This window comes from Bos grunniens, chromosome 7 (genome assembly GCF_055505025.1).
Source record: "Bos grunniens cultivar Pamir isolate PY7600 chromosome 7, Bosgru_T2T1.0, whole genome shotgun sequence".
NCBI classification, from domain to species: domain Eukaryota; kingdom Metazoa; phylum Chordata; class Mammalia; order Artiodactyla; family Bovidae; genus Bos; species Bos grunniens.
Window position 1 is genome coordinate 48,275,515 of NC_141171.1, and position 13,451 is coordinate 48,288,965.

The 13,451-nt window shown below is 40.7% G+C and overlaps 1 protein-coding gene across 3 annotated transcripts in view; it reads right to left on the reverse strand.

Moving 5' to 3' along the window:
- Window positions 1-6,356: 6,356 nt before the first annotated feature.
- SPOCK1 (SPARC (osteonectin), cwcv and kazal like domains proteoglycan 1) overlaps window positions 6,357-13,451 on the reverse strand; it is a 583,470-nt gene continuing 576,375 nt past the window's right edge. For all 3 annotated transcript variants that reach the window (XM_086411695.1, XM_086411694.1, XM_086411696.1), the window contains 2 exons: window positions 10,251-10,388; window positions 6,357-9,815 (listed from right to left, as the gene is read on the reverse strand). In XM_086411695.1, coding sequence (XP_086267821.1) covers window positions 9,625-9,815; window positions 10,251-10,388 — 329 coding nt within the window. In that variant the 3' untranslated portion in view covers window positions 6,357-9,624. The remainder of the gene's footprint in view (window positions 9,816-10,250; window positions 10,389-13,451) is intronic.

Here is a 13,451-nt window from a genome sequence, read left to right on the forward strand (position 1 = left end):
TCTTGGGTGCCCCCACACGGCATGGCTTAGTTTCATTGAGTTAGACAAGGCTGTGATCTGTGCAATCAGATTGGCTAGTTTTCTGTGATTATGGTTTGTTGCATATGTGTCTTTAATTGTTATATCTTTTTGGTGAATTGACCCTTTTATACCTAATACTATTCTTTGTCTCTTGTTAGACTTTTTGACTTAAAGTCAATTTTGTCTGATATTTGTATAGCCCCTCTTTGTCTCTTTTAAATACTGCTTTCATGAAATACCGTTTCCCATCCTTTCAATTTCAAACTATTTTTGCCCTTTATCTAAAGTGAGTCTGTTATAGACAACATACAGATGAATCGTGTTTTTTTTTTCTTTAATCCATTCTGCTAGTCTATGCCTTTTGACTGATGAATTTAATCCATTTACACTTAAATTATTGATAGAGAAAGACTTACTTTTGACATTTTGCTGTTTCTTTTCTGAATGTTTTGTAGCTTTTTTGTCCCTTATTTCTTCCACTGTAGTTTTCTTTGGGTTTAGTTCATTGTTATTTCCTTTTTTGAAACTCTATGAATATTTTATTTGTGATTACTATATGCCTTACATATCACATCCTAAAATTATAAAATTATTTTAAATTGATAATAACTGAAATTCACTTGCTTACAAACTTTACCCTTTTATAGCTTCTTCCCTCTGCCTTTTCTCATTCATATTGCAAATTACATCCTTTTATATTGTGTACCCATTTATATAGATTTATAATGATTTTTATATATTTGTCTTTTAAACTGCTAAAAACCAAAATTACAGCAATACTTTTAAAAACTATTTGACCATGCATTTACCTTTTACCTGAGAGTTTTTGTTTTGAGTTACCATCTAGCTTCCTTTCATTTCCACGTGAAGGACTTAGAATTGATGCTTTTGAACTGTGGTGGTGAAGACTCTTGAGAGTCCCTTGGACTGCAAGGAGATCCAACCAGTCCATTCTGAAGGAGATCAGCCCTGGGATTTCTTTGGAAGGAATGATGCTAAAGCTGAAACTCCAGTACTTTGGCCACCTCATGCGAAGAGTTGACTCATTGGAAAAGACTCTGATGCTGGGAGGGATTGGGGGCAGGAGGAGAAGGGGACAACAGAGGATGAGATGGATGGATGGCATCACCAACTCGATGGACGTGAGTTTGGGTTGGTGATGGACAGAGAGGCCTGGTGTGCTGCAATTCATGGAGTCACAAAGAGTCGGACACAACTGAGCAACTGAACTGAACTGATAGGACAGGTTTAGTGGCAATAAATTCCTTCAGCTTTGGTTTCTCTGAGGTATCTAAATTTTTTTGAAAGATATTTTTACTCATAGAGTTCTTTGTTGCTATGTTTTTTTTTTTTTTTTTCTTTCATCAGTTAAAATAATTTCATTCCACATCTTCTAGCCTCCAAGGTTTCTTGCTGGGAAATTGGATGGTAGTCTTACAGAGGTTAATATGTATATGATGAGTCACTGTTCTCTTATTGTTTTTAAGATTCTCTTTCCATAGTTTATGATGTGTCTTGGTGTGTCTCTTGGTGTGTGGATTTACCCTAAATTTATCCATTTAGCTGCTTGGATGTGTAAATTCATGTCTTTCCTTAAATTTAGGACATTTTCACCTGTTATTTTTTCAAATGATCTCTCCAGTCCTTTTTCTCTTATCCTTTGGAGATTTATATAATGTATATACTGGTCTACTTTATGGGATTTCATAAATCTCTTAGGCTCTGTTCACTTTGTTTTTTCCCTACTCCTCAGACTTGATGACATCAAATGTCCTGATTTGATATTTTTCACTAATTTTTTTTCTTATGACTGCTCAAATCTGCTGTCAAACCTTTCCATTGAAATTTTGTATTCAGTGCTATTTTTCAGCATCAGAAATTCTATTTTTAATGGGATTTTAATATTTTAAAAAATATTTTTAATAGAATTTTTGTCTTCGTTCATATTTTGTTCTCTTATCATTTTCCTGGGTTTCATTAGTTTTTTGTTCATGTTTTCTTTTAGTATTTTGAATATATTTATAACAGTTGTTTTAAAGTCCATATGCTTCTTCAGGGATAATTTCTGCTACTTTATTTTGTTCCTTTGAATGGGGCGTGTTTTCCTGGTAGTTTGTGTACCTTATATAAAATAGGGCATTTAAAAAACATCCACCTTTCTCAGACTTTGCATACCAGTCCTGTACCAGAGAAGTCTTTCAGTAATTAACTGGTCTGATCTGAAGCTTGAGATCAGTCCAGGGTGAAAGTGTAAGCTTTTCTCATGTGTCTTGGCTGAGCATGCATTTTGCCTGGGCCTGTGGGCAGCCTTTTTTGACTCTTCTATGTACACTGTGTGCTAAGTTGCTTCAGTCTTGTCCGACTCTGTGCGACCCCATGGACTGTAGCCTGCCAGGCTTCTCTGTTGATGGGATTCTCTAAGCAAGAATACTGGAGTTAGTTGGCACGCACTTTTCCAGGGGATCTTCCCCATCCAAGAATCGAACTCATATCTCTCACTCAGTTACTTTAAAAGTCTTAATTTCCCAAAGAGTCTACTTCAGCTTCTCTTCAGAGCCTTAGATGGCCTATTGTACTCCTTTACCCATACTCTTCTGTCCCAGGCATCTGCAGGTCTGTAGTACTCTGCAGCCTTCATGAGCAGTGCTAGCTGCCTCTCCCTACCTGAGCTTTGAGGTAGGCATAACAGAGCCCTGTCCTTTAGAAAGCCCCCAGATATTAACTGGTTAGGATATTGCAAAAAAGGTATTTTTTGTTCCCTCTGGTTCATGGGATAGAATTAGGAACTTTGCTGCCACCTCCTCCAGATTAAGACCATTTGTACTGGGGAAGCAGTGTGTTCAGGGCAAGTAAAACACCATGGAATTTACTACCATTATGAATGTGGGTTTTTATTGATTAGGTGTTCACTTGGTTGTTGTAGACTGTAATGACTTAATAGAGTTCTATATAAGGTTATCTTAGACCGTTTTGGGTTGGTTTTGATGTCTCTGTGGAGGAATGATGACTTAGAGCTTCTTAGTCCACAATTTGTTTTATCTCTGGCTTTTGAAGGGAGAATTATACATTGCAGTTACCAAGCACTGGTTTGGAGATACACACAAGGTTCTAGAGAAAAGGGGAGGAGTGCTTGGTAATTCTTAGAGTAGTTGGAAGGGTTGCTAGAGGAGTAATAATTGATCTGAGACTCCTAGGCTGTTCTGGTAAAGAAATTATCAGGAACACAAAGAGAAGCTTGAGAATGGTGGAGGTGCTTGGGGAAAAAATTAGAATTCAAACAGTGAGGAATGCAAGGAGACCAAGAGGTACAAAGGGATCAGTTACAAACGAGTGTATTTGCCAAGCCAAGTAATTTAGATTTGGTCCTGACAGTGATGAGAAACCTTGAGAATTAAGTAGAGCAGTGACATGATCAGATTTGCCTTTGAGAATAAATTAGTCTGGCAGCAGCAGCATATAGAATGTATTAGAGCTGGTAAAGAATAAAGCATGGTCACTGGTTTAAAAATTTCTAAGACAGCTGAGAAAGACGATGGTGGTAAGAACCATGATGGTGGTGAGATAGAGAGGAAGAGATATTTAGAAAGAACTGACAGAATTTTGTGACTTAGTACAGATTGGGAGCTGGGGAGAGAGGTGTAGATGGTGCCATTCTTGAAGCCCAGGAGTATAAGAGGAGAAATCTGAAGAGGAAGAAGCTAGTGAATTATTTTGAAATCATACAAGACATAGTATATTGTTTTCATGATAAAAAACAAAAATGAAACATAGATGAGGCTGATCAGACCAAATCCCAGTCTTTTCCTCAGAGGTTACCACTGCTACCAGCTTGGTGTGTATCCTTTCAGACTCTGTGTATTTTTATATCTACTTGGAAAAAGTGGATAGTGTCACCTTATAGGTGTCTAACTTATGTATTTCATACTCTATTATCACTTGACTTTTTCTTCATACAACAGATGTTTTAGAAGTTCTAAGTCAGTGTGTATGAATTACTTTGTTATTTTTGACTGCTGTATAATATTCCAGAGCATAAAGTTGCCCAGTATGTCCACTGATACTTAGTTTTGTATCAAATTTCCTGTCCTAACAGATGATGTAATAATGGATATACATACATTCAATGTATATCTTTGTGAATTAGTTTGATTTTTTTCCCTCTAGGAGTAATTTCTGAGAAGTGGAATTATTCAGTCTTAGGATATTTACTCTTACTTTTATGGCTATTTCCAAACTGCTCTCCAGTGGCTGATCTGACTGTGCAGTGTCAGAGAGTGTTCCTTATACTACATTCTCAACAACATGTGACATGATCATGATTTTTCTCTGAGTGAAACTGAGAGATCATTGCTTTAATTTGTATTTCTCTGATCATGAGTGAGGTTAGGCATGGTTTCTTTGCCATCTGTGTGTCTTCTATGGCTCACTTGCTTTTATCTTTCCCCATTAGTCTGTTGAATTATATTTTTCTTATGGATTCATAGACATTAAAACATTTTATGTCCCAATCCTTCATCTGTTTTATGTCCTCAATATCTTCTTTAGTCTTCTGTTTATCTTTTAAATTTGTTCATGATGTGCTATTAATTTTGATGGAGGAAAATTTATCAATCTATTCCTTTATGGCTCATGTTTGCTAGGAATTGTTTTTTTGTTTGTTTTTTAAAAACCTTTCTGACTCCTATTGTCAATGGATACTTACTCTATATTTCACTCTATCATTTTGATGTTTTAAGGTTTGAAATTGAGGGGTTAATGGGAAATTTGAGTAGAATGATCTAAATTCCAGGTGTTTTTGTTTTTTCAAAATGGAGCAGAGTCAAAAGCTGCACTTGAAACATAGATTAGGGCTTTTCCAAGTGGAGGAAGTTGGTTGAAAACACTGATGTAGATAAGGCTGCTTAGAGAAAGCATGTAGAGTTGAAGAGAAATGGGCTGAGAACACAGATGAGAGGAACACCTGTATGAGCAGAACTGGCTGAACAAAAGGATATACAGGAGACCTATCCTATGTACAGGATATACAGGAACAGCCAGAGAGGTAGGATTAAATTCAGGGATTGATGGATATGGGAAATCAAGAAAGGCACATTTTGACAAGGCTGGAGTAGACCTTGGTGTCAACCGTGATATCCATCAACCCATACTGTAGCAGTTATTTGTCTTTTTCAAGGAGGCAACTGTACGGAGAAGGACCCTCAAGGTCTTATTCACTTCTATATTCCTAGCACTGAATGTGGTGCCTGCCCATAATGGCATTCACTCATCAAACACATATTAATCTATAGATCTATAAATCTCCTAATTAATCCATATACATCTAGTTGAATGAATAAATTTTGAAATCTTCCCCTTTTCTTAAATCAGTTTATCGAAGTAAATCTCACAACCAACCCAGAATTTTGAGAGGTGCTGGGACCTTTTCACTCACACTATATAATTAGTATTCCTTTGGTCCTGGCCTTTTTAACAGACCGAGGTGGATTCCATGAAGGCACAACTTGAGACGTGGGGCTTGACTATAAATCTGCTGTTACGAGGAATTTCAGGAGTGTCCGCCAATGCCAGCTACTCTTTAGTGTACCCTGTACCTACCCCAGAGGCTTCATATTGACCACTGTTCTCCTGACATTAGTTATTTTGTGGATTTATGAAGCACCTTTCCGTGAACTGTCAATCTCTGAATTGTCTGTAAAATACGGTCCATTGGGTAAAGGATTAGAATTATTCATAAGATAGTTTCTACCTCAGTTGGTGCTGAAATTACTCACTCAGGGTATAATTAAGTCATAGATACATTGGCCTTCATGTGGCTAAGGAGGAAAGGAAATAATTTCTGTTCTGATTGGGTGTTTTCTGATGTTTGACAAGCATATGGTGTGTTAATCCATGAACTGAGGAAAACTCAGAGTCCCTGTGAAGTTTTTTGGTTTTTGTTTCTTTTCTCCCAAGAGAATTGGAGAAGACCTGACTAGGGAGGGAAGGAATAAGAACTGAAAAAGCTTAAGGTTGTAAACAGGATGACAGCGATGAAATCTGATGGATAAGGACGAAGTAACAAAGTTGCAGCTTGAGAAAGAAGAAAGCAAAAAGGGGGACTGAATACTAAGATTCTAGGCTGAGCGGGCACAGGGCTTGGGTGTGCCAGGGTGTTCTGAGAGGGTCAGGACAGGCTGCACCCCCTCGTGGTTGGCTCCCCCGGCGTACAGAAGCCTTAAGAGAGAGCCTTGCATTTAGTTACCCCCTTGACTTGCCCAACCCTTCCGCAGAGATGATGTACGAACGTGGCCTGGTGAGCGCACGTGCAAGCTAACAAAGTACAAATGCGCAGACACTGCAGACAAATTAAAATTTATTGAGACAAACAAATGCACCTACTCAGGACTACAGTTAAGCATTTACTATTAACCAAAAGAGTCGTGTTCACATTCCAGATAAGTCTACATGGGAAAGCATTCAGAATTTACTAGGTTTTTCTACTTCACTATTTCATCTACAATAGGGGCAACAAACTTGACACTCAGGAGTTGGTGGGCTCTCATTACATTGCTACACATGGAACAGAGACAGAAACAGTGACTCTGAGAAAAAGGTATAAAAAGACCAAAACCACCCACTGTAGAAAGGGCTCTTGGATGTTACTGTACAGTGTGGTCAAGGTTAAAAACAAAACTGTAGATGGCATCCTGGGAAGAGGAGAGGGGCAGACCTGGACAGACACGTTGTCATTCAGTGCTGGGTGTGGGAAGATGGGCATAAAGGAGGAAGAACTGGTTCAGTAGGAAGGTATTCCCTTCCTTGCCTACAACATGCCTAGAATGTTGGCAGAAACAAAAAGACACTAATGTGGTAGACAACTAACCACTGTGGAATAAAATTCTGGGGCTTAACTTAGATGCTAAGGAAATGGTATCAAATAAAAGAACCATTTATAGAATAAGAATAAACCCATTCACTAAGGTTCCAAAAATGAGTCATTGAAGTTTCAACTCCATACCTGTCTCCAATAAGGGGATGATTATCACAGTACTATATTTTGTAATCAAAATTTTGATGGATGCTTTGCCACTATCTAAAGGACTCCTGCCAAAAAAAGAAAAGAAAAAATTCTTCTAAAGACTAAGTAACTAAAAAAATCACATCTTTAGTACTTACGCAAAGTATCTTTGAAAAAAACTAATGCTGTCTTACCAAAGTGAGGCATGAAAAGTGGCATTAATGTTGTTCCATTGATTTTGGGTTCCAGTCTTAGGAGGGCTTTTTATTTAATATTTTAATGAATCAAAATATCTTCTTGGAATATCTCTGAAAATGAGCATCTCATTACCTTCCTGGGAATTGACTAGTGAGCACTCTTCTCCATCATTAAGTTAATGCTAAGGATCTTTAAGTGTCATCTTAATTTGACACTTGTCATAAGATAATTAGGCAAATTAAAATCAGTGGTTCACTCTGTTCCTAGAAGTTTCTCTAAGTGAAACCAATTTGTCGATTTTAATTTGTTCTCTTGTGTATTTTTCTAAGCTCAGAGGAGACAATAACAATGGTTTTCTCTGATGGCCTAGACTGAGATTTTTTAACATGTCTCGATTCTTTTATATACGTGATTATAATTTAGCTGCAATTAAGCACCTGTTTTTATAAATTATCATCTCAGAGTTTTGTTCAAGTGAGAAAAAAAACTGAAACAGAAGTGATGGAGTTGAGATCCCAATACAGAGCTTGCCCATGGTCACCTGACACCTAGGGTCCTGGCTGTTCTCATGTCTTTCAGGCTGAACAAGTTCAGTGTATCAAGTAAGTTCATGTCCCATCTGAGCCAACTCCAGGGATAAGGCAAGTGGGCCTGGCCAACGCAGGGATTTGAAAATAGTAGTTTGAGGTGGGCTGGTAAAGTAGAAACAAATGGTCAGTTTGGGGTAGGGTTGGTCAGCTGCCACTATAATCCTAGTTTGGCTGAATATATTTTTTGCCTGAGTTTGGTCTCCTTGTGGACTGGCTGGAGCGCAGGAAGGGAAGAAAAACAAATGTGGGCCACAGAGCCTTGCTGGGTGGCTGGTGAGGAAGGTGACAACCAGGTGGGGCAGGAGCTTAAGGCCCATACTGAACTAAATGGGGCCACTTGGAAGACTACTCTTTGGTACTTGTATCAGGAGAAATCCTAAAGATTGCAGAGATGATGACCCTACCAAATTTGGAGATGGATTCTAATCAGGAGTTGACTTAGGGCAAAGAAATGCAATGGTGAAGGGCTTTCTTCATGAGTCCCTTGACACATGTATGGGGGAGGGGATGAGTACAGGATTAGCTCTTAAAAAAATCCCACCCTGGCTTCCCATGTGCTGTCATAAAGTTCTTTCTGGGCCTCCATCTGAGATTCTTTACAAATGTTAAGTGATCAAAGAAAATCTGTAGAGCTTTTGTAGCCTCATCATGATGTGTGGATAGAGAGGGGCAAAACTGAAAGATTGAGTTAAGGATGCAAAATTTTCTTCTGCTAAGGAACAGCAAGGAGACTGTCTTCTTAGAGAGCGGCGGATATGTGTACATGCCTTACAAAAAGCCCTTGAGTACGTAGGGGAGAGAGGGGCCTGCCACAGACAGGACTGCCACAGCCCAAAGCGGGGTTGGAGCTGAAATGAGAGCAATGGCTTGTGAAGCTGCCCACGTGGGAGTCTCATGGCTTCTGCAAGGAAAGCGATTTAGGCAGACAGAGGCTTATCCAAATCAAAGAGGCTTCCAGTAGCTCTGCTGCCGCAGATGGAAGCAGCCTCCTCAGCCTGTAGGCTACAAGTGCCAACTGGTAGTGCAAAAAAAAGGACTTTGATACAGATTTGCTATTCCAGAAATGACGATCCAGGTCTAAACAAGCTGACAAATGTGTAATTGTTTTTCAAATAAGTTTTTTAATAGATACCCAACTCCCCCCGCCCCCTTTTTTTCCAGAGTGGTGTGTACAGTGTCTTCTGTATATACTTACCTATTTATGCACGTACAGACAGAAGTATCCAGATACCTTTTTTAATAAAATCAATTCCCCAAAGGGACTCTTGACTGAATTAAGGCTGTCATTTGTAGGAAGCCAGATTGAGTGAAGTGAAAAACTGATTTGTAATAATAGACACAGGGATGGCGGGGGGTGGGTTGGGCAGGGGGGAAAAGGTACAGTGTGGTGTGTTTTCCACAACATCTACAGGACACAAGAAAAGCACTTAGACACGGTAAGGCCGGGAACCATGCTGTAATAACCACCCGTGTGGGTGGCTGGAAAGGGTCTTTGACATTTAGAGGGTGGGGGCTCCCTGCACTGTCAGAATCCCACATACATCACATGCTTGTTGTAAAAAAACTCACAGAAGGGAAGGAGGCTCTCATTCGGCCAGCCATTCCCCTAAAAAACAAAGCACAATACCCTTCTTCCCACATGCCGTATGCAAAATCAGCATGATCTGGGAACAAGGAGTTGTCTTCCAAAACCCTAGCTTGGGTAGAGAGTGCGACGATGGAGAAGAGGCTGTGTGCTGTGGAGTCTTAGAGACAAATGCAGGAACGGGAAGTGACTTGCAATTCTGTGCAGACCTCGTGTCCTCCTCCGTGTGGGGACTACCATATGTACCCGACCTCATCCTCTTTGTCGTCGTCCTCATCCTCATCATCCTCCGTCACCGCCCGGGCATGCACCCGCGGCTTCCCCAGTCTGTCCTTGGGTCCCAGGTCCTGCTCATCCTCCAGGTCATCCAGCAGAACCACAGAGCCACCGCTGCCAAAATCCCCCGAGGTCTCCTGCTCCTCCTCTGAAAGGAGGGAGAAGAGATGGGAGGTAAGTTTCTGCTATGCCTCACAACCTCCTTAGCTATAAGGCAAAACCATGCAGTTTACCTTCTGAACATGGGAGCATCCCCATCTACCTGGTAGGGACCACAAGCTTTAGTCTGTTAAAAGCTCCAGAATTCTAGGGAGGTTTATCTTGAGAGTCACTCTTGGCTTGCAGCCACTCCCTGACTGTCAAAAACTGCTATCCAGTTCAATGGTCATGGTGAGCTCCTCCCACTCAGAAAACTAGCTATGCATCATCTCATGTGATTCCAGGTTTACTATATCTTGTTTGTCAACTTGCTCACTGTAGACCACAGTGACTTCCTGAGATTCTTCTGCCCAAATCTTCATACAGTGAGTACCTACGAGTCTCTAGAGGTCACTGAGGGGCAGGTGGAGAAGGCCTTACTCACCACAGTTCACAGCGCCCTGTTTCCTGGAGCCGGCTAGCTCATTGCCGTATTTATCCACACACCAGCATTGCCCCGTGCTGCCATGGCACTGTGTGGCTTTGTAATAGCCCTCCTCATTACACCGAGGGATGAATGCTCCTGGGGGAACAAAAGGTACAACTTGAATCAGAAAGTCAAAATTGCTCAGTTGTGTCTGACTCTTTGTGACCCCATGGGCTATACAGTCCATGGACTTCTCTAGGCCAGAATACTGGAGTGGATAGCCTTTCCCTTCTCCAGGGGATCTTCCCAACCCAGGGATCGAACCCAGGTCTCCCTCATTGCAGGTGGATTCTTTACCAGCTGAGCCACAAAGGAAGCCCAAGAATACTGGAATGGGTAGCCTATCCCTTCTCTAGTGGATCTTCCTGACCCAGGAATCATACCTGGGTCTCCTGCATTACAGGCAGATTCTTTACAAACTGAGCTTGAATCAGAGAAGTGCACAGATAGAGTCAATGCCTTCTAAGACAGACAACTTCTGTAGAAAAACATCTACTTCTGCTTTATTGATTATGCCAAAGCCTTTGACTATGTAGATCACAACAAACTGTGGAAAATTCAAGAGATGGGAATACCAGACTACTGTACCTGCCTATTGAGAAATCTGTATGCAGGTCAAGAAGCAACAGTTAGAACTGGACATGGAACAACAGACTGGTTCCAAATCAGGAAAGGAGTATATCAAGGCTGTATATTGTCACCCTGCTTATTTAACTTATATGCAGAGTACATCATGAGAAATGCCAGGCTGGATGAAGCACAAGTTGGAATCAAGATTGTTGGGAGAAACATCAAGAACCTCAGAAACAGAGATGACACCACCCTTCTGGCAGAAAGAAGAGAGGAACTAAACAGCCTCTTGATGAAAGAGGACAGTGAAAAAGCTGGCTTAAAACTCAATATTCAAAAAACAAAGATCATGGCATCGGGTCCCATCACTTCATGGCAAATAGATGGGGAAACAATGGAAATAGTGAGAGATTTTATTTTCTTGGGCTCCAAAACCACAGCAGATGGTGACTGCAGCCATGAAATTAAAAGATGCTTGCTCCTTGGAAGAAAAGCTATGACCAACATAGACAGCATATTAAAAAGCAGAGACATTACTTTGCCGACAAAGGTCCATCTAGTCAAAGCTATGGTTTTTACAGTAGTCATGTATGGATGTAAGTTGAACTAAAAAGAAAGCTGAACATCAAAGAATTGATGCTTTTGAACTGTGGTGTTGGAGAAGACTCTTGAGGGTCCCTTGGACTGCAAGGAGATCCAACCAGTCGAGCCTAAAGGAAATCAGTCCTGAATATTCACTAGAAGGACTGATGCTGAAGCTGAAACTCCAGTATTTTGGCCACTTGATGTGAGAAACTGACTCATTGGAAAAGACCCTGATGCTGGGAAAGATTGAAGGCAGGAGGAGAAGGGGATGACAGAGGATGAGATGTTTGGATGGCATCACTGACTTGATGGACATGAGTTTGAACAAGCTCCAGGAGTTGGTGATGGACAGGGAAGCATGGTGTGTTGTAGTCTATGGGGTCTCAAAGAGTCAGACACGACTGAGTGACAACTGAAGACAGACAAGAGGGCTCACACATCAGTCAGTATTTGCTGTTGAGCCAGCAAGAAAGAATGGCATGCTTCATAATAACCTAGTCAAGGTTTCAGGGGCCTAGGACTTACTCAAGGTTAGACAGGATTCCTTCTTTGATCATGAGTTCTACTTTTCCCTGTGGTTCTACTCTTACTTTTATTTCAGAATTTTCCCAAATTTTACTGAAATATAATCGACATATAATTGGCATGGTCTTCCCAGCTGGTGCTAATAGTAAAGAATCCACCTGCCAATACAGAAGACACAAGAGACCTGGGTTCGACCCCTAAGTCAGGAAGATCCCTTGGAGGAGGAAATGGCAATCCACTCCAGTATTCTTGCCTGGGAAATTCCATGGACAGAGGAGCCTGGCAGGCTACAGTCCATGGGGCTGCATGGATTTGGACATGACTGAGCAACTGAGCACACACACACATAATTGACATATAGCACTGTAGAAGATTAAGGTGTACAGAATAATGGTTTGACTTATATACTGTGAAATGATAACCATAATAAATTTTGGTTACATCCAACATCTCATATAAAAAAAAAGTTTTTTTCCTTGTGAGCACTCTCAGAATTTACTCTCTCAACACTTTCATATCTACTATACTACAGTGTTAACTATTGTGTTATGTATCTTCAATATTTATTTATCTCTTAACTGGAAGTTTGTACCTTTTGGCCACCTTCATTCAATTCTCCCACTGTCAATACCCTGCCTGTGTTTACCACCAGTTTCATCTATTAATATTTCTTCATGAGTTTGTTTCAAGATTAGACATACAAATGACCATATGCAGAGTTGGACACGACTGAAGCGACTTAGTAGCAGTAGCAGCAGCAGCAGACCGTATGGTATTTTCTTTCTGACTTATTTCACTTAGGATAATGCCCTCAACATCTATCCATGTTGTCGAAATTGGCAGGGTTTCCTTTCTTTCTTATGGATGAATGATATACTGTTATACACATATACTCACACACACACACACACACATACACACACACACCCATGCATACACTTCTTTATCCATTCATCCATTGAAGAACACTTAGGTTGTCTTCATATCTTGGCCAATGTGAACACGAGTGTGCAGATTTCTCTTTAGTATATTCATTTCCTTTGGATATATCCCCAGAAGTGAATTTCTGGATCATATGCTGCTGCTGCTAAGTCATTTCAGTCGTGTCTGACTCTGTGTGACCCCATAGACGGCAACCCACCAGGCTCCCCCATCCCTGGGAGTCTCCAGGCAAGAACACTGGAGTGGGTTGCCATTTCCTTCTCCAATGCATGATAGTGAAAAGTGAAAGTGAAGTCACTCAGTTGTGTCCAACTCTTAGCAACCCCATGGACTGCAACCCACCAGGCTCCTCCGACCATGGGATTTTCCAGGCAAGAGTACTGGAGTGGGGTACCATTGCCTTCTCTGCTGGATCATATAGTAGTTTTTTTTTTTTAATTTGGGGGGGAACCTCCATACTGTTGTATTCCATTGTGGCTGCACCAATTTATAATCCCAGCAACAGTGCACAACAGTCCTCCTTTTCCCACATCCTTG